This window comes from Scatophagus argus, chromosome 18, assembly GCF_020382885.2.
Source record: "Scatophagus argus isolate fScaArg1 chromosome 18, fScaArg1.pri, whole genome shotgun sequence".
NCBI lineage: Eukaryota > Metazoa > Chordata > Actinopteri > Scatophagidae > Scatophagus > Scatophagus argus.
In genome coordinates, this window is record NC_058510.1 from 13279406 (window position 1) to 13304462 (window position 25057).

The following is a 25057-nucleotide window of genomic DNA, read 5'->3' on the forward strand; positions in this document are numbered from 1 at the left end:
ATGATATAACAACAGCGACACCGTGTGGCTGAACTCGGAGCTCCTGCAAATAAAATAAAATGTTTCCAAACACTGGTGCACAGGCCCTCACAAGGTCCTCGATTAGGGCTCCAGTAATTTCATAGCAAAATGAAACCTAAACTTTACCTGATAACCACGTATCAGTGTAAATGATGGAGGAAGTATTCACACCCTTTAGTGAAGTAAAAGTACCAATGTCACACTAGAAGTAAAAGAGGAAGAAGAAATAAAAGTTAGAAGCAAAAGTTATGCATTGAAAATGTTACCAAAGTAACACTTAACAAGTAAGTAGAATCAAAAAAGGTACTTTTTTGAAGTAAAAGTACTCATTGCAGTCAATTGTCCAATGTTACGCTAACAGATAAAATATCATCGCATTATTGTGACTCATGCATTAATTTTTGTAGATGGTTGAGATGGATCTTAACGGTTTTGTATGTTGTCATTATGGATTAATGTGCTGATTTTTCTCTACATTAATCAGTGGATTAATCAGTGGATTCATGTAAAAAAGAAATCATTCAAAAAAATAATAATTTTAAAAAGCACTAAATTCTCACATTTGTGAAACTGGAGCCATTAAATGCTGTTGTATTTTCAGTGTTATAGTTACACTTTTATTTAAGTGAAGGATCTGAACACTTACTGAATACATACTGCTGAAATGAGTTGTATTGTCTCTAACCGAATAAATACTCCTTCCTTTTGCCTATTTATGTAATACAGAAATAAATCCAGAACATTAAGTAAGTTTAATAATATCTGAGGCAGATGAAAGGACAGAGGATAAGAAAAGAAACCCCATCCATCATCCTAAGCCATTGCCTGAGCCCACAGATCACTCAGTCATTTATAACTTTTAACATCAGTCAGGAATGCTTTTACTGTGGAGTTACAGGCTGATTGGACCTAAAACCAGAGAGGAGAGGAAATCAGAAACAGAAAGAAGGAGATAAAGAAAAAAACGAGGAAAACTGCAGGCTTTCTCCCTGTTCATCCATCTGTTGCCCCTCTATATGAGCACATGTGGCTTTTGCTGCTTTTATTTTGTGTGTTTACAAATATTTGAAAAAGCAAGAACGTAGGCTCTGGACAAGAAGCCAATAAAACCAGTCTGCCTCTGGGAAAACTGTAAGATGTAGAAGCATGAGAGAGAGAGAGAGAGAAAGAGAAAGAGAGAGAGAGAGAGAGAGAATAGGAGCGAAAGTAATTAAACATTCACATGTTAAATGTCAGATAAATGGCAATGTTTTCTGATTAAGTTTTTTATAGACTTTTCTATATTTTGTGTTTTGTCCATGTTTGGTCTTCTGTTTTTCTTTGCTAAGGTTCACATACCAGAATACTAAACACTTGAATAGTACACACAGACACACAAATCATCCATAATGTTATGATGGGTCACAGCATCTCCAAAACTGCAGCTCTTGTGGGATGCTCCCAGTCTGCAGCAGTCAGGACCTACTAAAAGTGGTCCAAGGAAGGAGAACAAGAGAACTGGCAACATGGGCAGCCAAGACTCATCGATGCACATGGGGAGCAAAGGCTGGCCTGTGTTGTCCGATCCAACAGAAGAGCTTCTGCAACTCAAACTGCTGAAAAGGTTAATGTTGGTTCTGACCAAAAGGTGTCGGAACACACAGTGCGTCTTAATGTGGTCACAGACAGGTCAGGGTGCCCATGCTGACCCGTGTCATGCTGGCAAAACAAGTTCACCTCGAGGTCCATTGAGCAATTGTCAGTGATGAACGAGTTGTTAAATACAGTACGTTTCCTTCCAAAACCTCTCACATAAGGCCCTTATTGGGACACTGCACTTCAGAGAACACGCAGACTTAGATGGCGGAGAGCTTGAACAGGAGCTGAAGAACTTGCCTGACATTGCCATCGAATACCGAAAGCGAGCACTCATAAATTTTTTCAAATTTGTGGACTGCTCTCAGAATTTCTGACTCTTCCAGTGACTGTAGCTGAAGCAGAGGAGCTTTTCAAAGCTGAAACTCATCAAATCCTATTCGAAGTCCAGCACACTACAGGAACACCTTACTGGCCTTGCCATCATCAGCATTAATCAAGCCATTGTTGGACAGATATCATATGACAATGTCATTGATGACTTTGCAGCAAGGAAGGCAAGAAAGGTCAGGATTTAGATGGCAGCTGTGCAATTTCATTTGGCACGAAGTCCAGCGTTCACCCAGGGCGCCAAACAGGCTAAAACCACCACTGAGTAAGGAGATCTGTGTCCAGTCAGAGTTCACTCAATAGCTGCAGCAAACAGAAGAAGGTGGATATGTGCCCATCCTTCAGTACCATCTGGTATCACTGCTGGTAGTACTACCATGAGTCTAAATACTGAAAACACCCACATGTCGCCCCAGCAGGTCCTACCTGCTCTCACCTGCTTACTGAGATGTGTTCGATCAGGAGAATCACTCACTGAGCTTTGGCGTTGGATCCTGAACGATGGAAAAGCCGACTCGCTTGACCTGAAACAACCTGAAAATCCGACAACATCTATAAGATACCTTGCTATCAGAGTTTATGTGATGTCTTGATTTGTCTGGAATATCCTGTACAAAATGTTATCATAATTCTACTGAAGCATAGTAACAGTAATACGTATAATAATAATGATAATGAAAACTAGTCCGAGTTTTAGCCAATCAAAGCACTTTATTGCACTGTATAGTGTGACGGTGAGCCAATAGCAGGCTCTTATAAAAGTGTCATTTAATCTTTTTTATCATGTGTACAAAACAATTCACACACACACTTGTACCGTACAAAATCAACACTATTTACATACAATACACACACATACATACACACACACGCGCAAACACGCTCATGCACACCATGCAGTCTCCCTCCCAGTCAGCCTTGAACACACAGATGAGTTCTGCAGGTTTCTGATGGGATTTCCTTCTTATTGAACATCCTCCGCCTCTCTCTCTCTCTCTCTCTCACACACACACACACACACACACATATACAGGGACTGAAACATAACCGCTACGCTGCTACCAACAAACCCAAACTGCTATGTTAGCCAAACAAGCGCAAAGCAACTTCTGATATGCATAAAGTTTTCTTTTCTTCTGATAAGAGACGATGAGATGCACAAACAAAGATGATATGATGTCTTCAGACACTTTATCCACAGGGATGTAAACAAACACAGCTGGATTTATCTAAATAAAATCTACACTCTGAACACAAGTTTCTATATAACCTGCGGTGTCACATCTTATCTGTTACTTCCAACAGGGCCGAGTCTTCCTATGAGTCAGAGCTGGCTAAGAGATGTGGACGACAACACCTGATTCTGGGATAAACTGCTCCTTTTCTGAATTTGTATTTTAGTTAAATGTTCATCTGCTATTGTATGTGTCCTCACTGTATTTGACTAAATGTTTAAGCAGCGTACATCAGGCGGCAGCTGTGGAGGTTCTTCACTGAGGGTTCCCTTCAAAAACAATAAAAAAAAGATGTTTCTGTTTGCATTTGGTGTATTTGCGACAGGTCAAATAAATCACAACTTCTAACTAAAAGATATTAGATGTCTGTAAAACACTGAATACCAAGACAAATAACAAGTGTTTCATAGCAGTATGATGGATGGTGGGCTACAGAAATGACTCTGATTTGCTGCACAGACAGATTTATGACGCACTGAAATACCATCTCGTCTTCTGGGAATGTCTAAATAAATAAATAAAAATAAATGAAATACTTAGGAACATGAGACCTTTGCAACAAATTTGGACATGAAGATTTCTAGCATGTATCACACTGTTGGACTGCTTAAAGTACTTCTTATTTTCTCAAACCGCCAGAAAGCCAAGAATCTGATCTACGGATCCACATTCAGGTGATATTTCATATGCCAAGCGGCCTGCGTGCTGTAATGTTACCCTCCTGCAGGCAGATTAGTGCGTGATTAAATGTTAACATTAATAACAGTAATAAATAAATGTGTGCTAAATTTAACAGAAAACAAAGACTTTTCATTTTCAGGCAACAAACACTGAAACGTAATATGCCGATCAAAGTGTATTAAGCCAATTTCACTTCATTATCAGAGGGTAATGAACTGTCTGTTTAATAACTTTTAAAAATTATATCCAAGACAGTTTTAACTTAGACAAGATTTAAATACAAAATGTATTCTGTAGCTTTTTGGGGATTCAGCTCTTTGCGTTGATTAATCGAATGGTTCGGCAGCAGAGCAGCGTAGGTCTAACGTGTCAAAGTTTCCAACAATTAAAGGTAAATGTCTCAAAACTACAGCCCGCAGAAGTGAACAGTCTGAAGTCTACTCTAAACTATCAGTATCAAATCACAACCCATCTGCCACACCCTCAAGTCTCTCCCAACACTTCCTGTCTAATAAAGATGGACACGCCCCAAAAAAAACATGACTTAACTAAAGAACAGCAGTATTTTCTTTTGACTGGACCAAAAGAAAATATCTAAAGAATGCTGATGATGTATAGAGTCTCATGTAATAAATTTGAATCCCCGCAGTGAAGAAAGTCCTACATCTACCCTAAGAGCTTTTCCCTGTACACTTTACATGTAGTTCCCTTTTGTCCCAACAGCCTCCAGATGTTGTTTTACCTGCATTTGGATTGGAAATGCGCCAGATGTTACTATGTTTTATCCTCCATAGTGTCACATCTGGCCCTCTGTTCACTCACTCATTAAAATAAATGGAGTGAAATGAATAAATGGCTGTTGAGGCTTCAGTTTCCTTTGATTTTCCTATACACGCCCTTTAAATAGTAATGCTCGTCGTTTCTTTTAAATTCACACAGTGCACTTTGCTTGACGAGATGCTTCGGGTGCTTTAGGGACTGAATTTCACAGGTTTAACTGCAAGTACTCAGCTGAAATTTTGGCTGACTTGTACGATGAATAATGATGATTACTGTGCATGTTAAAAGTTCTGCTGCCCTTTTCTTTAAATTACTTCACTGACAGACTTTGCACTTAAATTTCGCTTTTGTTTTGCTTTTCACATTTGTGGTGGGGCTTTTCCCCCCCTTAAAATAGAAAGGTCACAAGAGGAAAAAGGATGTGGTTTTTTGTTGTTGAAGCCACTTAGACTCTGGAAACACATATAGCTGTTGTTGGGATGACTACAGTGTGTTTTCACCTGCAGTTTAAACAGGTTCAGCTTTTACCGATTTCAGTCTGCATAAAAAATGTTTATTGGTTTCTCTAAGAATAAAATCTGTCACATGAATCACATTAGAACTATGTTAAATGTCCCTGTCTCACGTACACAGACAGATGAGCACACACACACACACACGCGCGCACACACACACACACACACAGGGTGCAGGTGGAGAGAGCTGCATATAGGGGCTACTATACCTCATTGTGTTTTAGGTACCTCTCCATATAGATTATTATATCTATGTACAATATTTATATTTTTTACAATAATCTGGCTGCCCCTGTTCTAATTGAAATAACCACAAATCTGGGATTTTTTTTGATTGGACCAGTAAAACATGATGACAGATAAAGTCTCTAGTATTTTTCTCTCTTCTACTTTTACCTCCTAAAACGACACGCGGTGTGACGACTGGAGCTGTCGCCCCGCACACAGTGTTCCCCTAAGGCTTTCTACAGTGACAAGCTCCTGGTAACGGTCACGAGATTGAACGGGGGTGTAAAAATGATCATCCCACCACTGAGCAAGCAATCAGTCAGTCAATCAATCAATCAGTCAGTCAGTCAACCAACCAGCACAGCACGATTTTAAAGAAAACGGACGATTTAAGACCACACCATACGCAGGTTCAAAAATACAGTACATCTTGATTTGGGGAAATAAATGAACAACAACAGCGATATGCACGGCATACAAACGCATGCTAGCTCTCTCTCTCTCTCGCACACACAGACACACACAGACACACAAACACACACAGGCTACATATTGTAGGCCACATAGATGGGGTCTAGCTGGTCTTGTAAGAAGCCATCACGGAGGTGCATGCGCTGTTTCTCGCCACGGGAATTGATGGGGATGACACCAATGTCCGTCACCACGACAACGCCCACAATCAGGTAGTGCTCCTCCAGCACTGCCTTGGTCACCATGGGAACCAGGTCCAGGGCTTCTTGCTCAGAGCCCTCCAGCTCCACCACCACCACCAACAGGTTGGTCCAGGGGAAGACCGCACTGAGGAGGACACAGATTTCAATGATGTTCTGTTAAGTTCTCTTTAGTTAATGTTGCTTTCATTGATTTTCCGGGCCACCAGGGGGCAGCAGAACACATATGACATACAGTAATACTCTCTTCATGCACTCAATTAATGTACCTTTTACTCCATATTTATTTAGCAAATTCAGTTTCTAGTTACTTATTCTTGCCTGCTTTGCACCCTCTATATCCTGTTTGCTGCTGTAACATTGTAATTTCCCAGTAATGGGACTAATAAAGGATTATCTTATCTTATCTTATCTTACTTTTCAAACTGAGATTTGTGATATAAGATCAGTGTACAAAACAGTATGCATTCTTACGAAGAGACAACCTGACAGTGACATTAGCTTGTACTGAACCAGCAACAACTTTAAAATGCTGCTTGTGTGTTAATAGACCAGTAATGATGACAGAATAACACAATCTATAAAAATACAACACTTAGAAGGTCCATTTTCCTGCATTATGAGTTAGGTAAGGTAAATTAAAATTAAATACAGGACTTAAAGTGTGGTATTGCTACATGTACTGCCAAAGTATCAGAATATTTATTAGGCTAATGTGTAAAACCAAAACTATAATGAATAACTAGGATGAGTCTTTTGAGTGACTGGTGACATGAAAATGCTAACTAATGGAGTAATTCATTTACGGAGAGAATCGCATCAATATTATGAATGTTGTCAGTATGGCAAATAAAAAATGCCAGTTCTGAGGAGACTGTAAAATTGGAGTCAGAATATTTCATCATAATATGCTGTTATATATACCAACAATAAGATTTCGTTCATATCACTGACTCACAGTTAAAGGTGGGTTCAGTGTTCACAAGCAAACGGGTAATATTTTCCCTTGTGCACAGGAGAGGTGGATGAGCTGAAAGGTCGTGTTTTATAACTATTCAAATATTTTTGGAACACAGCCCAAATCTGGAAAATTCAAGAATACAACAAAAAAGTGAACGCCATCTACCACTCCATGATGCTCTTGTGGGCGCGGATGACGGAGGTCTCGATGTCGATGGGATGGTACCTCATTCCCCTCAGCTCCATGGCTTCCTCCAGAGCCCCCACCACGAACAGAGCATCATGTCTTTCTGTTTGGGAAACACAGACAGACAAAGAGGAGACATTGTAGTGTCGGCAGGCACAAAGAGTGAGCAGAAGAAATGCAGTCGGAGAGGAAACAAACCTCCGTTGGCGTCGGTGAGCTCGGTGCGGCGGAGGAAACCCAGGTAGCCTGTCCTGGCCCAGACCGTCTGAGTGTCTCCAAAACTGAGTCTGGAGTTGAAGTGATCGGACTGGAGAACCTCCTCACCATACCCGCTGTAGTAACCGCTGCCATTATGAGCGCTGTGTACCCAGATCTGCAGCAGGAACAGACGAGAGTCCAAATAAGCTATTGCTGACAGAGAGCACATTCTTCTGCTTCTATATTAAACCTTTCATGCAGTTATGCAAACAAAAATGAGAAAAACTTTAAAGTCTTAAGTATACGGCGAGAAGACACAGAGGGGAGAGACGTTCACTGCCCTGACTCTCCATCTCTTACTGTTTCTAAATGTAGAACTGAAGCATATCTCATGAAGCTGATGTATAATAGTTGGCTTGCATCCACACGGGTGAATGAACTTACTGAAAGCTGCTTTGGTGGGAACAAAGGAACAAAGTTGGACAGGTAGAAAAGGCAGGACAGAAAAGAAAATAAAAGGGAGAAAGGGAGAGAAACAAAAAAGACAGGAAAGACAGAGAAAATACCTCCCTCCCCCATAAAAAGACGAGTAGGAAAGCAAAGGCAACAGAACAGACATATGAAGAAAATGAAAAAAACTAAGGGTTAATCAATGCAAAAAAAGAGGAGAAAAAGATAAGAATATTAGACAGAGAAAGAGAACAAGAGGAAGACCGAAATAGAAGAAAGAGAAGAATGAGAAACAAAAGAACATTAAAGGAAACGAACAAGAGTCAAGAAAAAAAGTAAAAAAGAAAGAAGTTCATATCTGATGACCTCTCCGAGATGTGAGTCTCCCAGAGGTCCTTTGGTCTCTGGGTTGGCAATGATGATACGAACTCCGGGTAGGATCTGAAATATAAATGAATAAGTTGCCATGGTTACCACTTCACTCGGAGTCATGTCTTTGATTCCGGCATGAATATGACTCCAAAAACAGACCCAGCAGTTTACCTTGAACACACAGTTACGCTTAAAAATTCAGGTGTCCGTTCAGAACCTTCAACAAACAGAAACAATCTGCTCAGGAAGCATTAAAGGAAAGGACAGATTGACTGATAAATGGACATTTTGTCCTGTCCACCTCCCACGTACAGTGAGTCAAAATAAACAGCGGGCTAATCGATGACCAGCCCTGAAACATGACGTCCTCTCTTTGTGTGTCAGTGTGGAGGAAGAAAAGACATGGACGCCTCATCGAGCTCCAAGGGAAGAAACGTCAGCTTAACATCGCTTCCACCACCACACTTCACCCAGTAAATCTGTTAAAAACGACGGTCTATGGGCTCTTGAAAATTAAATTCAAGGGCTGTTAACTGACTTTCAGCACCTTGTTAGTAAAGGAACAGAAGGAACAGACACCACTAAAACTAAAGCTAAAGCAGCATTTTATTGAAATGAAAGAAGCAGAAATTGGAAATAAAAGTAAAGCACTATGCAACATTATCTTTAGGGAAACAACTCTGAACAGCTGCTTTCAGATATTAAAGCAAAATCTCGTGCACCTCAGCAGAATACAAAAAGCAATCTTTTTTAACAGAGAACAGATTACTGATACATGCGACTGATTTTGTGTTTCATGTCAGCAAATGTTCTCTCGCCGATGTTCTCACAGAGTTATGGAATAAATGAACACAAACGGCACTTTCTTTGTTCTCAGGTACACTGTTACATATTTAGACATTATGTGGTACTGTCAGTTCTCTTGCTGACCTCGCTCATGGAGTTCAGTTAGTTGCTAGGAGAGCTGTAATGAAACTGAAGTAAGTGCCGCTCGGCAATCAGACGAGCACGATGTAATTTGTTCCTGGATTAAAGCGGCAGATCTGAAGTGCTGCGGGAGGCCTCACTATTGAGTGAAGCATGACTTGTCTCGTTTGCTGCAAAAATTGTATTTTTTCATTTCCTGTCTTCGACATGCAGATGGAGCTGTGGACAGGAGTCAGAGGACAACACAGGAGAAACAACCCAGAATTCATTTTAACTGGAAACTTTGTCAGAAACACACGGTTTCCTCAGCGCCAGCATTTTATATTCATTTCAGTCCTTCAGAAGCATGTTTGAAGTTTGTTGCTTGGATAATAGAATTTCAGATGATAATTACACCAATATAACCCCTATAATGTGGATCCTTTCTATCTAACAGCTGCACAACAAATGTTAGCATCATGCAGCATAGTACCTGCTTAATGTGCTCACAGCTTAATGTCAGCTGTTCAAGAAAGAAAAATGTATTCCTACATTAAATGCAAAAAGCTGCACTGACAGAAGGAAAATAAACTGGCCAGGTTCAAAGGGTTTTACCCTCTGATGTGCATTTAACATTTCCGCAAATGGAGCAGTAACGTCATCAGGTCATTTTCATAATGAGCCCTTAAATCTTATGTCGTTGCATCTCTTATTTCTACAACAAGACAAAGATAAAAAGATGTAAGTTCTGATTAAGAGTAAGTTATGGTTAAAAATGAAGAGAAACAATGTATTATTTGAAACCACATGGTATCCTGGACCCACATTTTATGTTTTTAAGTGTTCTATAAATAAACTGACTTGACTCTAAGCTACTGAATGTGGGCGAGTCATATAATGCAGGTCATGATACTGTCTTCCTTCACCATCTGCCAGGACATGATGTTGCAGTAATATTTTTCTATGCTGTTATTTCAGGATATATGTCAGGAGTTGTTATTTTGGGAACAGAAAAGTTAGTTTTCTCAAGTTAACAGGACAGCTCTTTCACGAAAAAAATATCCCTTTCAGTCCGACATCACGCTTAAGGAGCAACTGAACAGCAGCTGAAATGTTTTAGTTGCCCTCTCACTTCGCTGCAGTGATGACGATGATGATCATGAATGATGAACTTCAGGGTGTAACAGTACGCTGTGACGTCACAGCTGGGTGTTTTCAGGTTTAAAGGATGTGTATTTTTTCAATAAAAGAAGCAGCCATCCAATGAATGTGATGTAATCCTCTCTTCACTCTCATATCCACAGACGGATGGATGTTTCAGGGCTTGTCATGGACTCAAACCTGCTGTCTGGTTTGACTCACTGAATGTGGGAGGATGCAGAAATAGTCCAATCCTCTGTCATTCAGTTTGCTGCCATTTCAACGCATCTGAGTAGTTACTTCATTATGCGCAGGTACAGAATCTAAAGTGGGATTTTATTTCAAAATTACTGTCTAACTTGTTTAATTTGGGTCCTCATTAGGTTGTTCATATGAAGTCCTGAATCACGTCTTGGAATACACCACTCAGCTGCCCCTCACAGGACAGAAATCAAATTAAATGGAGATTTAATTGTATCAGTTAGGGTCTTTTTGACATTGTGTGGGCTTTCTGTTTTTAATATTTTGGAATTAACGCAACATGCAATCATAGCTTCAAATCTTACGTTTAGAAGCACATGCTACAGATCAAAGTTAATGTTAATCTGAATCACCCTCACCTTGCCAGACTCCATTAATGGCAGACTGTGAGGAGAACCTCTCTCCACTAGCCGAACCCTGAAACACACAAAAGTGGAAATGTCACAATGCTGTACAGCAAAGAGAAGTAAAATGACACAAAGAAAAGTGACAGGACGGACTGTGGTACCTGTCATGTCGCAGCGCTCTCATGTCCACGTACACAGTTGTGGGGTCTGGTCCTGAAGTGCCCTGCAGCCAGTCACAACACAGACACAGAGAGCATATGATGATCAGAGAGTGATAGCGAGGAGCCACACTGGCTGTCACTGCGGCAGCTGGTTCACAAGTAAAGGCGGTTTTACATTGTGGAAGATAAACACTGAGGTGATGCCAATACCAAGTGCACAGATACCAAAAATATTTTTGAAATAAATTTTCAAATAAAATCATTTTTCAATACTTTTGTTCAACAAATAAAAATAAACAGACACCAAAGTTTTAAAATGTTAAATGTCTAATAAAAAGATAAGAAAAGATTACTGCTTGCTGATGCCGATGATTTTGACATGTGAATGAGGTAAATTTAAAGTATTTATGTGGTTGTTGCAGTATTTCAGTGCAAAAGTCCATTTCATATTGGTCAGGTTTATGAAATGGGCTCAGTGTTCACAGTCCAGCTGCTGCGTTTTTCCCGTGTTATTACCTGCAGGCAGATGGCCAAGTTGACCCTGCAGCCGAAGGCAGTGCTGACAGATCGTGGGTGAAGGCCGAGATCTTTAAAGAGCTTAGAGAAGGAGTGCGTGAGCGACATCCTGGGCCTCTCCTCCGCCACCACGACACATGCCCGAACCCGGGACAGATCCAGACCCCGAGCCTAGACCAAAGATGGGAAAGACACGGAGGACTGAGGGGCTTCTCCGTATCTGTTTGGTGGTTTTCATTATGAGACTGGTTGAGTTTTTGTTTATATATACACACAAGTTTTGAATTTTGGACAGCTGTAATGAATAAATACATATTTTTTCCTGTCTTTTAGTAGTCCATGAGTTATCCTTCATTAAATTTATTTAATGTAATTACAATCCTGTCTTTCATGTCTTTTTTTGTCAGGGGCTAAGGATCATTTGATGTCAGTGATAGCCGTCAAAAGTAAAGGAATACGAAGGGGTGTGTGTTTAAAATGAAAGAAACATTTGTACTTTTCACTCTGTCTTCAGTCCTCAGTCTCCATGGAGACTTAAAGAAAGATAATCACTAAAATTAACTCTGCAGCTTCCATCAGTGACCAATCAGAAGCGCCAGTGACTTGAGCACTCAGATGTGGCCTCAGGCTGAGCAGACAGACACAGAGTTTATTACTGCTGAGACAGAGGAGAGACGAGGACTGAGGTCAGTTAGGCACACTCAGAGTCTGTGGCTTTATCTGACTGTTCACATTCAGCTACAGGACAAGACTTTAGTCCAACTGTGCCAATGCATGCATTTTGGGAAATTAACTAAAAGTCCCACGTCTGGCTGTGAGTGAGGTCAGAGCTGGTTTGGCAGTTTATAATCTGTAATCTGTAACGAAACTGGTGAAAGAACTGTGACAGCAGCACTGAGGTCACCTACCAATCCAACAAAGAGGACACTATAGTGACATCACTTCCTGTTTATGGTGGATTTCTTCTTCACAGTACTAGGGGTACTGAGAAGGACAAGGCTCAGGATTTAGGAAGAAAAGTCCTTTAGACTACAAGGAACTGTTGAGCGACAGAAGCTCAGGAACTAAACTAGTCATGAAAATTCCCTTTTTTTCTAGAATAAATAAATAATACAATACATTCACAATACATGTCAGTTCCTGATATCGATACCAGCGGTGTTCGTTAAGCAGTCCAAAATTTTGACTAATCAGTGACACTTAAACTCAGCCCTGATAGTTACTGGGACCTTGGAAACTACTAATAAGGACTATTTTGGCTATCATGAAGGAACCAAATTTGGGTCCTGGCTCAGCCAGTAGAAACACAAGAGACAAATCTGGAAAAGATCCATCAGCCTAAACATTCACCAGCATCACAAGAACTACAAAAACCAGGCAAATTAGACTGATGGCCTGTGACACTTAATTTTCACATGCAAGACAACACACTGTCTTACAACTAGGATGTCATAAGGAAAGCACCACATGAGGAGAAGAAACTCTTGGGACCCAGGATCCAAAACCTGAGCTGAGTTTCTGCAGTCAAAATGGAAGTAGATCAATATCAGAGCTGCTGAAAAAGGTTCCAAGCTTCCTTGAAAACTTCCTGTGTTTGAAAATGGTTTAAATGTGTAATATAAGAACTGACATGTTGGCTGTATTTGTGCTTTGCTGACCTTGAGTGCCTCGGTCTGTAGCCCGAGTCCTTTGGTGCAGAGCTCCATGACGCTGTATGAGCAGAAGGTGTCTCGCACCCTCAGCTGGCTAACAGCCAGCAGCCACAGTGCCGGGTTGGACTCCAGCTCCACCGGGGGAATCAAGATAGACTGGTGGCCAGAATACACACTGCAGAAAGCACAACAAACACTTTGATCAAGGGCCATTTTTAATGGTTACATGAAATAAAATGAGTATTTATCCATTACATGACCTGCTGGTCTGTTTCAGATCAATATGTATTCTACAGAGAAACTTGGGAGCCAAAACTACAGTCATTTATTATAGCAAACAGGTGCGAATGTGAGTTATTGTTGCTTTAGAGTCAGTGAGGGAGATGAGATATTCTCATCCCGAAGGTGATTTGCAGTCTGCTTTATTTATAAGACACAGAGCAGTAGAAATCTCTTCTTGCCAAGTTCAAAATTTATGAGCTGAAATTCAATACTAAGCAGACCTGAGATCTGGAACTGAAGTCTTGACTTGAGTACCACTGATAGACATTATATTTTTCTGTGCTGGTTATTAAGCAATGCCTGACAAACATCTTTAATAAAAAAGGCCCTGTGGTCAAGTATAATATTTTAAAAGTATATGGACTCCTAAATGTGATGATTAAAGCACCACGTTCATTTATCTATCAGCCTTTACTCTTCTGGTTTTAGTCTTTTCAACCTATGTGAGGTAAAACTGATGTTTAGTCATCAGGTCTGGCTCACAGTTTGTATACCCTTTCATCCCAAAGGTGGTGGCTGGGGTTGAGGGCAGGGCTCTCTGTAGACCAGTCAGGCCAAACTGTGAAACACAAGTGGCTAAACGCTACACTACATTCATCAGCTTGTCTCTAACTGTGTCTGTCTGCTGTTTGCTGCTGAGCAGGTAGAGTACAGTGGGTTATACAGCCTTTTCTCCAAAAGGAGACCAGTGCCCTGTGAGCAGCGAGAGTGAACAAAAATAGTAAAGCTGTGGCTGGACAGCTAAACAATAAAAGCTGACTATAAAGTTCTGTAAAGCTGACTGGAGCTGCACACTCAGGTGAAAAAAAACAGTATGTTTCCAGTTTAAAGACTGATAGCAACAGTAAAAGGAGACACCAACCTGCAGAGACACCAGAGGACAAAGCCAAGGCCGCAGTAGGGATCCAGACAGATGGCCACTTCTCTGGACGGGTACAACTCACACTGCAGTTTCACCGACCGACAGAAGGCCCCAACTGCATTATGGGACATCTGGAGAGAGGGAGGGAAAGAAAGCAAAACACAACAACACACACACACACACAGACGAACAAGGAACAGAGTAAAAGGATGCATGGTTAATCTTCACACTTTAAATGTCCAAGGAATTTGGACAACAACAACACATGCCTCAGTTGGATGTGGTGGGTGCAGTTTGTGTATCACAACTAAAAAAAATCTTTGTTTTACACTCTTACTCTCTCTTTATTAGACTTGGCTTTCTTTTCCCAAACAAAACAAAACCTGAACGTGCTCAAATTTATGTTCCGTACTTAAACAGATGAATCTGTTGCTTGGTGTTTATTTCATCTACTAACATTAAAAAAGCTCAAGGGTTTCTTCAAGATGCCAAACAGGCTTTTATTCTGCTCTTTTGTTATGTCTCCTGTATGTATTGTATTGTGTGTTTTCTGTCACTGCTCTGACAGCTGAATTTCCCTCTGGAATGAAAAAAGTAATGAATAAATAGAACATGAAGTAATGCTGTGCAGGTCAGGGACCAAGAAGATGTGGGCGGTTGGCTCAGGTGATGAATAGTAACGGTGGGCTGACCTGAACTCCAGCCAGCATGCCGGTCGTAGACACACTGAAGTCCAGATAGGCCAGGCCGTCAGGGTTGGTGGGTTTATAGAGAGCTGGAGGCTTCTTCTTTGGCAGGTCATCTGCAGTACACATACACACACAATTTTGTTTTATTAGACTCAAGAGGACAGTCTGTTGAGTCACATTTGTTTCAGTGACACTGACCTCAAGTTGAACCTACAATGCAACTCTTGCAGCTTGTAAGCAGTCAATAACAGAGAATTAAAAAGTCCTGTTGTAGCAGGCATTTTGTTACATGGATCGTACTTTAAAATGTGCGCATTTATATGTTTTTTGCAAACACTGTTGTATGCAATCTTTGCCCCAAGTCCGATCCAGATTTGAGAAGCTGCATTTTTTTAAAGAATTGACCCAAGTCAACCTTTGATGACATGTTTCTGGGCTTTCATAGAAAACGCCACTGGTGTGTATTGCCTTGAATGTTGCTTTTTTGGTTAAAGGTACCCTATGTAGTTTCTGCCACCAGCAGAGCACTATGGGAATGAGTGGGTCTGCATTTTGTTTGTATTTCGTGTCGTTGACAATTTCATACTACTGTTTCACTTGCAAACTTTGCAATATGCAAAATGCAGGGAAGAAACCTGGTGGCTGGTGGATGACACTCAGCTTTCCTCAGGGGCTACCTTTAACGCTGAGGTTGAGGTGTAAAATTAAAAGTGGTAGTAAAAGTTGTGATCTAGCATTCAGGATAGGAAATGAATGTAAATAGATCTTCATAAGTGTATTAGAAGAGGTCTGTGTGTGTGTCAGTCAGAGAAGCTGCTGTACCAGTGTCAAGGACAGGTGGCCAGTTCCTGATGTCCACAGTGGCTGTGGCCTCCTTGGAGCGCAGCAGCTTACAGATGACTGCTGTGGTCATGACACAGGCTGAGTGACTGACCTATTGAGAAAGACAAAGAGTACCTTCGAGCTATGGTGACATGATAAAGTGATCATTTAACTGCAATAATTAAATTCATTTCTTTTCCTATTCCTTGTTTCCCAAAAAGGGAAATTTTGGATAAACTAACAAAATCTCTGAATACAAACAAGGGAAAAAAAACAGAAGAATAATAGGACTTGATAACTAAGTATTGCCTCTCTCCCAGAGGCTGGACAAGCTGGACTTTAATTTGTAAAATGCTTTTTTGTGAAGTGAAAAACTCAAAAACAAAAAGAGGCATTTTGTATTAAATTCCTAACCTCAACGATCATCTTGACAGTGGGCAGGGTGGTGGAGATGTTCTGAGGGTGAGGTGGTCGCACCGTGATGGGAACACAGCCTGCATAAAGGCTGCCATAGAAGGCTGCAATTAAATCAATACCTGCAGGACACACACACAAACACACACACACACACACACACACACACACACACACACACACACAGAGGGAGAAAGATAAGAACAGTTCAGTTTCAAATCAACATCTTAATCTTGTTCTGTACATAAAAAGTGTGCATCATGTCGCACCTGGTGGATAGACCAGAGCAACGTGGTCTCCTTCCTGCAGACCTGCTCTCTCCATCAGCAGAGCCGCCACTCGCTCTGCCCTCTTATGGAGCTGCAGGCAGGTGAGGGAGCTCGACACCGCACCCTGCAGTGGTGGGAAGTGGTGAGGGGCACAGAAAAGACGAAAAGAAGGAGATGAGAGGAGATTTTAGGTGATATTTATACTTTATGTATTCAGTATTAAAATAGTTTTTAGCCAGAGTGCTGCAGTTTATATAACCAGTGATTAGCTGTGGCACAGCTGAAAGGCTGATTTTCTGTAATATGAACTGTGGTGGGCGGCACAGCGGTGCAGTGCTTAGCACTGTCGCCTCACAGCAAGAGCGTTCTGGTCTGGGCCCTTCTGTGTGAAGTTTGCATGTTCTCCCTGTGCCTGTGTGGGTTTTCTCCGGGTACTCCGGCTTCCTCCCACAATCCCAAAAACATGCACATTAGATTAACTGGCTACTCTACATTGCCCCTAGGTGTGAGTGTGTCTTTGTGTGTCAGCCCTGCGATTGACTGGCTCCAGTCCCCCTGCAACCCTGCATGGATAAGCAATATAGAAAACGGAGGGATGGGTGAACTGTGGTCAGAGGTGTGTGGTGTTACCCGGGAGCTGAGCAGGGTGTAGAGGACGTGGTCTGGTGTGGTCTGAGCTCTCCACTGCAAAATCTCCGACAGGAACAGGAACTGAACAACATAATCAGAGCTGCGGTTATCACAAACACCTAGAATTGTGTTTTACCACATCATATTCATACACCATACATCATCATATTGCATAGTTCTACAGATTTTATTGTGAAGTTAAACATACATCCAATTAAACTGAGTCAAACAACTTTTGAAGTTAAAGAAACTTCCCTGTCTATATTCATTGTTAAGAGCAAATATCCACCAAGCATGTTTACAGGGGCCATAAAATGCTTCGGTTTCTACTAACATCAGCACATCACGTCAAACTGCACACAACACATAAGTAGTAAAAGTTTAATACACACAATAAAGCAGTTTATGCACGTGTAAAAATAAATCTTAAATCAATATCACAGACAGTGAAATTTTAAAGCTGGTAAGAAACAAGCTGCTGTGTCAAACTGCCTCTGAAAAAAATACACAAATGTCCACTTTACTGATACAGAAACCTCTTCTTCATCACACAGCAAAAACAGTAATTAGCTTGTTTAGAAAGTTCATCAGCTGTCAGTGGTTGTAAATCAGTTTGAAGCCCCGATAAACTTAATCCTGTCAGTCATGTAGTTTCTCTAAAATGTCAACTTTCCAATCAGCAGCTAATCAAAACCGTCTTGACCTTCAGTTTAGCTGTGAAACTTCTGCATAGATGGATTTGTTCCATGCAATTTCAGAGGGCTTCATGAAAATGAGGCATCAAAAAAGGCACAGGGGAATTTATTCTTTCTCTGCTTAGTGACAGAACTATTATCAAAATATGCTAACTAGGGCTCAAAAATAAGGACTGACTCCTTACTCAGGGCAAATAAAATGCTATCTCAGGCTAGAAAGGTTAGCAACTGACTTGGAGCTAATGATGAAAGTACATAAGGACTTCAAAGGCGTTTAAACTTTTGTACTTCGACAAAGTAGTGTGTGTGTCACCTGGTCGTTGTCGTCAGTCTGTCCCAAATCTCTGCCGCTGGCCTGAGCGATCCTCTTCCCTGACACTAGATTCCCCACCATCACAGAGGCAGGTCCGATCTCTGCAGCACAAGGGTGCATGGACACGCACACAGCACACACGCAGACACACACACAACCACATTAACAACTGTGTACAGCAGTGAGCTGCAAACCAAGGCCAGACCCTCTGAGAGACAAATAAAATCTGAAAGTGTTGAAATAACGATCTTCCCACCTGGCTGTTTCTGCCGTGGTTTGGGCAGGTTGGTGACGCATGTGTGGGGGCACATGAGGACGTTGCAGGGGTGCAACCCCCCCTCTAGGTACAGCTGCTTGATCTCTGACAGGTGAATGCCACCCAGAGGAGTCTTGGGCAGAGTGTTGGCTGGGACCAGAGCCAAGCAGAACACACCCACTCCGTGGATACTGTCAATGGCCTGAGAGAGACAGGAGGGGGCCAGAGGACAGTCAGAGGACAGAGGGATTATATGCTGATGAGGAATTATTATGACATGATGGTTTAAGAAATATGTGGTTTGTGTCAAAATATGTCAAAGGAAGCAATGGTCAGGACAAATAACATAACATATTTTAAAATCTTTTGTTTTTTCATTTGGTATTTATACATAAAATAATTTTATATTTACATTTATTTATAGTAGGTAAATCGTATACAACTCTCTTGTACTTTGTTAATACGATTTATAATCAAAAATAGATACTTCATTCTGACAGGGTTGCTGAATTTATTTATGTCTTGATATTCCACATGATTTTAGAAATAGAGTCGGTTTCAGCTGAATTTGGGCCTACAAATGAAGTAAAGAAATGATGAAATCCTAAAATTTAAAACAGCTGCTGTAAGCGTACATGACTTGCCCTCGCTGGCCTCTCTGGCGTTCAAGCAGCAAGTAATAAGATAAATGCCAGATTGTTACTATGGAAACCTTTTGGTCAGGAGAGAGTTTGCATTTTGGTCAGCCAGTTTTAAGTCTTACTGGAAAAGCGATCAGAGTCAGTCTGCCAATCTAAAAGAGGTGTGAGAGTTGATCTACCTGCAGCACGCGGCTCATCCACTGGAAGCTGTCCTCCTCCGTGGAGTCGGGTCTCTGCTCGGCCACCACCACGATCCTCTCGTCCCTCAGCACCGTCACAGAGAACACAGCTATCCTGCAGGGAGGGAAGAGAAAAACATCAGTCATCTTCTGCTCTTCTTTGTGCTTTTATTTTAACACATCATTGTTAGCTGTTGCTGACCATAACATTGGCTCATATGTTCAGGCATGTGCTGAATATCAAAAATTTAACAGTCACGATCGTCTGAAGTGACTCAGGCTCACTGCATGGTGCAGTAAGAAGGTTTAACTAAAAGCATCAGCTTAGTGAAATTTATTCTCTATATGTAACCCATCCTAAGTCCTGAGCACCCGGATACCAGATCCAGTTCTAAGCCAATGCCATGGTGTGGTGCTTTTGTTTTTGGTGTTGTTTTTGGTTGTTTTATTGTGATGTAATTTATTGTGTTTTTGCCAAGGATATTCTTACTGTGATGTGACTGTGCTAACCACTAAACCACAATCCTGTCCGTAAACTGTATTTGGCATCTCTCACATTAAAAATATCAAAAACAGTGCAATCGCAAAATCCATATTTACAGAAATTATTCTTTTAGTGTTCAAATTAGTCTCTTTGGGGGCACCACACTGTTCATTTTCATATTGGTTTCAAAAGTCCTTTAGAAAAATAAGTTGACATCAGCAAAAAAAAAAAAAAAAAAAAAAGTATGATAGCAACAGTTTGTGAGGACACAAAGATATCAAATATCTGATTTAAAACGTGATTCTTTTAGATCTTTGGGTTTTAAATATCTGATGTCACATCAGAGGAGAGCAACAGGGACCTGAAAACACTGTGCTAGAGAAGGTGAATGTTTGTCTTTTCATTCATTTTCAGATGGAGGCTCTACTGCACATGGATTAGAGAATCTACCTACTCCCCTACACTTTTACAGCAGGTGTTAACGCAGGTTCAGCTGTACACAGTGTGTGTGTGGACATAAAAGAAAAGATTTTACACACCAAAAAAAATCCAACCACAAACACTTTTTCAGAGCATGTTGTCAGAAAACACAAAGACATGAACAAAGAAAGAACGGAGCAAGACACACACCAGCAGCACGCACACACAAACATTCAGCCTGCTTTACATTTTATCTGGTAATCAGACTTGCAATAAAAAAGTCTAAAATCTATAATTTCCTCTCAGTGTGTTTCAGCAAAGGGATCCTTCCTTTGCTAATTTCATAGTTTCCACATAAGCTTGAACCTTAAATAGCTCTGGGAAACGTCATTAGCCTGTCAGCCAAAAGATGAATTTCCTCCTCGGTGGACATGGACACAATTAAGCTTCACTCTATTACTGTTTCTGGATTCAACCGCTATTGCTCTACTTTATTAGATTTATTATATGCAAGGGGTATTGCTCATTTATCAGGGTGACAGTGAACGTTTCAGTCTTAGACATTTGGCTGGTTTTCAACTCACTGCCCATGAGAATGATGTTAAAGACGATTCGCAGGAGCTCAGTGTGACTTTTTAATGTCGATGGACCCCTGTTCACCCAGAAGCCCCTCCCATCTCCCCCTCACCTGCCCCTGTAGACAAATTTCATTGGCTCCACTGCCAGGGCCGTGGCGACAATATCGTCTGCGTTGTGCCTCCGCCCGCTCACCATGATGAGCCCGTCCATCTTGCCCGTGATGAAGACAAGGCCGCCGGGACCAATGAAGCCCAGCAAACCGGTACGCACGAAGGCATACTCACTGACCAGCCCCCCACTGGAGCTCACCGGGTAAACCTGCAAACAAGCACATATGCTTATCATCATATTTCATAAGCTAACTAACTAAAGCTGTCAGATAAACGCAGTCAACTAAAAAGTACAATAGTTATTAAGAAATTAACATTCACTCAAGTACGACTACCAACTGTACATCAGTCCAGTACTTGAGTAAATCTACTTAGTTACAATTTACCATTGGCTATACTTGCTCATCTTAACGTTAGTAAAAATGACCAACAATCATGAATAAATTATGAAACGTGCATGTTTCTAACAAATGTTTATAGACATTAAATCACACACACACACCCACACACACAAATTGTATATGCACCTCAAAAGTGTTCTTGGTCATGCCAGTAAGGCCATAGTAGGAGGTACCAGTGGCGATGGAGCAGACACAGAGTTCACCGATCTCATCTGTCTGACAGAGCTGTGGGACGCCTTCTGGTTTCACCACACACACCAGGCCTGAGGGGGCGAGAGATACAGGTCAGAAACTCAGGCATAACGTTGTATTCATTTTGAGTTTGCTGGGAGCTACAGGGGTTTCCCAAAAAACACAACCCTAGGGCAAAAAAAAGACTCAACTTTTTGAGAAACAACCCCCATGCTGTAGAGGCCAATCACCGAACCCAGCGATCAGATCTGCTGGTCAAAAGTGTTGTTGTTCAAGCTATTTACAACTGCTCCAAGTTTCTATTATGTTGTTGGTAGCTCAAGCAACACTGACCCACCACTGGCCAAGTAGAGCAGCAGAAAAAGTCTTTGAATTTGTTACGGACGGAGAAAGCCTCTCTGGAAGAGTTGCTTCTCCCAAACCGAGAGCTGGAAACCAGGCACGGTTCATGGGGAGTTTGCAGAACAAACAATGATACTCTCCCACTTGTGCCTCCAACAACGCTTCATAACCGCCGCCAGTTGTCCCAACACTTGAGTCTGAATGAGGCCTAACACCTTTGAAATTCCTTCTGTTTCTTTGTGAGGATGAATACAAGTCTCCCCCAGAATCAGCATCCAGTCCAAACGCACCTGTTTATTGGAATAACCCGGCCAACAACACTGTCTGAGACTAAAGTAGGTTGTTCTAACCCAATTATCAAGTCTGCTTGCGTCTGTATTAGCTCAAAACCAGGTTACTTTATAAACTGGGTTGGGAAGAGAATATCTTAAGCATTTTTAAACTGGTGCCAGTATAATAATAATGTTGCTGATTATACAATTTGGTATCCAGGTAAGATTTTATTACCTCATAACAATAGAATAGCCATAATATGCTGTATGTGTAGGAGATTAACAGGATTGTTAATCATTTAACAGTGACTCAGCGATCAGTCTCTTGGTTAAATTTCTGGAACATCTTCTCGCCCATTACATGACTGAAGAGGAAGGCTCCAACAGAGCCCAATGGACCGAACACATTACTGAGTACCTCCTTTACTTTAGTTTTCCTTGCGTTGCCGTGGGTGTAGTTCCCGAGGTTAACATTGGGTGGTGTGGAATGACAGAGACAGGAAGTGGGTGTTGCGTAGAAGAAAAAGCTCAGTGATGTTTGATTAGCTGTAGCAGCCTGTGTGTTTGATCAACAAGGTTTACATGTTCCTCTCTGCAGATTACTGCCTTCTTTATGGCTTACAGACAGACCTTCAGTTCCTCATGTTTGAATTCTATTTACATTCATTTGTCTGTATAAATAACTCTTTGCACTAGCAATGTGCAGTATTCCCTATGGAGAATCTTACAGAAAAAAGCTATTTTTAATATCCATCCGTGAATTCATCTGCATATTAACCTGTGTAAAGGCTTTCTGATACTCTGCATGGCCTGTTTTAAAATCTCTACACTGCTAAGCCCATTTACAAGAATCTAAAAATTAAGGTTGTTTTTGTGAAAATAAATAAGATGATGTTGTGTAGTGTCATCTACTTATGGCAAGAAAAATAACTAAACCAAAAAAAGCTTTGTATTAATTTGTATAACATCAGTTCAGGTCTATGTCACATTTAGTACATTGTGTGCTTATGTGTTATTTTAACAGGTTAATACACATTGTAATAATTGTATTGTGAAGTGAACAACTGAAATTTGATGACGATTTGTCAAAATACAACTTTTTAAGCAAAATTTCAAAAATTCAAGGTGCACCTGAATACAAAAATTTTCGGTTTTCCATGATACTAAACTGAATATCGATATATATGAATAGTTTCACAGCTCTAACAATAAATTGAAAATATAATCCGTGCATATGTTGCCAGTTGCAATCAAAATTAATTAAACGATCACAAATAGATTTAATTTAGTCCGTGACACATCAGCCAAGAAGTTATGTCTGTCTGTCTGTTCCTCATTAGCACATGAATAGATGATGTATTATGTCCTAAAAGCTTTTTTATGTTCTGTCTTACCTTGTTAAACTGTCTGCGTGACTTTGTCCCATGAGACAAAACTGAAGTGATTTGAACAGACTTATAGAAAACTCTCCTGTCTTTGTTTTTTCTTTCGGGCATTCACAGCTCTTGAAAACGTAGCTTAACTGGTTCAGTGATGAGGAGTGAGCCCTGCCAAAATTGGACATTGATGGAAAGGAGAGGCTGCACAATGGCACTCCCTTAAAATTAATTTTACGATTTAATGGACTTAATGGATTTTTTGCCATTCAGTGCATGACCACACTGAAGGCTGACAGTTTAACTCTTCAAAGGAACAGAGAGAGCAGGTGGTCAATGCCTACAGCATGAACGTGTCAATACTTCTCACTTATCTTAACTCTGATTCTGAATGTCACATGAATTGCAATGTTGATGCTTCAGACACACTGCAGTTTAGGGTTCTTATTTTACATAATCCAGTGTGTATTTAACGTTAAAAATAGGAGATGTTCAAGTCGAATAGTTGATTAAACGTTGCTATGTTGGCATCAGAAATACTAGTCAGTTACGAGCCTAAGTATTAATTTTCTACATTTTACATTCAGGAAACATTTCCAGCACTAAGTGTATGTATACTTACAGTACAGGTAGCAACATTCTGTCAGGGGACAGGTGCTGCTCAAATAGTTTTTTATTCCTACACCAAGTGAATGCAACATTGTTATATTTATAAAATCTTTGCCTATATTTATATAAGTTTTATGGACATTGGTTATGGATTATTGCATAAAACACAAAGTAGTACCTTAAAGATGAGCGATAAATATTCCAACAAAGACAAAAAGCAGAAGTCAGACTCTCTTATTTGAATAGTCAGTACTAAGCAGTTCTACAGCAAGCACATCAGTTATTCAGGTAGCCCCTCAGAGGCTTTAAGTCTATGCTTAGTGGCTACAGTGCACATTTAAATTACATACTGACATAGTTTAAACAAAAATGTTATGTCTTTCTCACAAGATGTTGTTAAAAGGGAAACAAGAATCTGGTTAACTGTTCTGCGTAAGATGATACTGAAGAATGTGATAACAGTTTGATATGGCTCTTATAACATACACAATATTTCTTCAGACGTTAAACCACATAGATTAAAAGGTGGTCAATTCTGACTGTTTTCTCAGTGTTTTCATATAGACTAGTTGACTAGTCTGAGACTTACCTCCTGGTGCGACAGTACCAACGTCCTGCACAGTGAGCACTGAGAGGCGCTCCTCTGTGTCGACCCTGACGACACCATAGGACAGACCCTGCATGGACAGGACACCTCGGCCTGGAGGCTGGCTGCTGTCCTCCACCGGCCTGAAAGGACACACACAGTTCATACCGTCATTAACCTACATTACAGGGGTTTACAAATACAACACTAAGAGCCTGTGGTACAGACATGCATACACACACACACACACACAGCATGTTTGACTCAGCATGCTGTGTGTCATTTAGTGTGTATTTCTGCACATGCTGCATGTTTGTGTGTGTATAATATAGGTGCGAGTTTACATTAAATGGACTCTCCTGTTCAACATGTCAAACTTTGCAACCAT

At 40.8% G+C, this 25057-nt stretch overlaps 1 protein-coding gene across 3 annotated transcripts in view; it reads right to left on the bottom strand.

Annotated features, from left to right (window-relative positions):
* Positions 1–4126: 4126 nt before the first annotated feature.
* Positions 4127–25057, bottom strand: part of LOC124049371 (disco-interacting protein 2 homolog C-like) — a 51351-nt gene continuing 30420 nt past the window's right edge. For all 3 annotated transcript variants that reach the window (XM_046370916.1, XM_046370915.1, XM_046370914.1), the window contains 20 exons: positions 24673–24812; positions 21419–21555; positions 20891–21099; positions 19299–19413; positions 18479–18680; positions 18223–18323; positions 17215–17295; positions 16585–16708; positions 16316–16437; positions 15902–16013; positions 15083–15192; positions 14391–14521; positions 13253–13421; positions 11595–11765; positions 11079–11140; positions 10930–10987; positions 8258–8332; positions 7442–7616; positions 7223–7346; positions 4127–6223 (listed from right to left, as the gene is read on the bottom strand). In XM_046370916.1, the coding sequence (XP_046226872.1) occupies positions 5971–6223; positions 7223–7346; positions 7442–7616; positions 8258–8332; positions 10930–10987; positions 11079–11140; positions 11595–11765; positions 13253–13421; positions 14391–14521; positions 15083–15192; positions 15902–16013; positions 16316–16437; positions 16585–16708; positions 17215–17295; positions 18223–18323; positions 18479–18680; positions 19299–19413; positions 20891–21099; positions 21419–21555; positions 24673–24812 (2671 nt within the window). In that variant the 3' untranslated portion in view covers positions 4127–5970. The remainder of the gene's footprint in view (positions 6224–7222; positions 7347–7441; positions 7617–8257; positions 8333–10929; positions 10988–11078; positions 11141–11594; positions 11766–13252; positions 13422–14390; positions 14522–15082; positions 15193–15901; positions 16014–16315; positions 16438–16584; positions 16709–17214; positions 17296–18222; positions 18324–18478; positions 18681–19298; positions 19414–20890; positions 21100–21418; positions 21556–24672; positions 24813–25057) is intronic.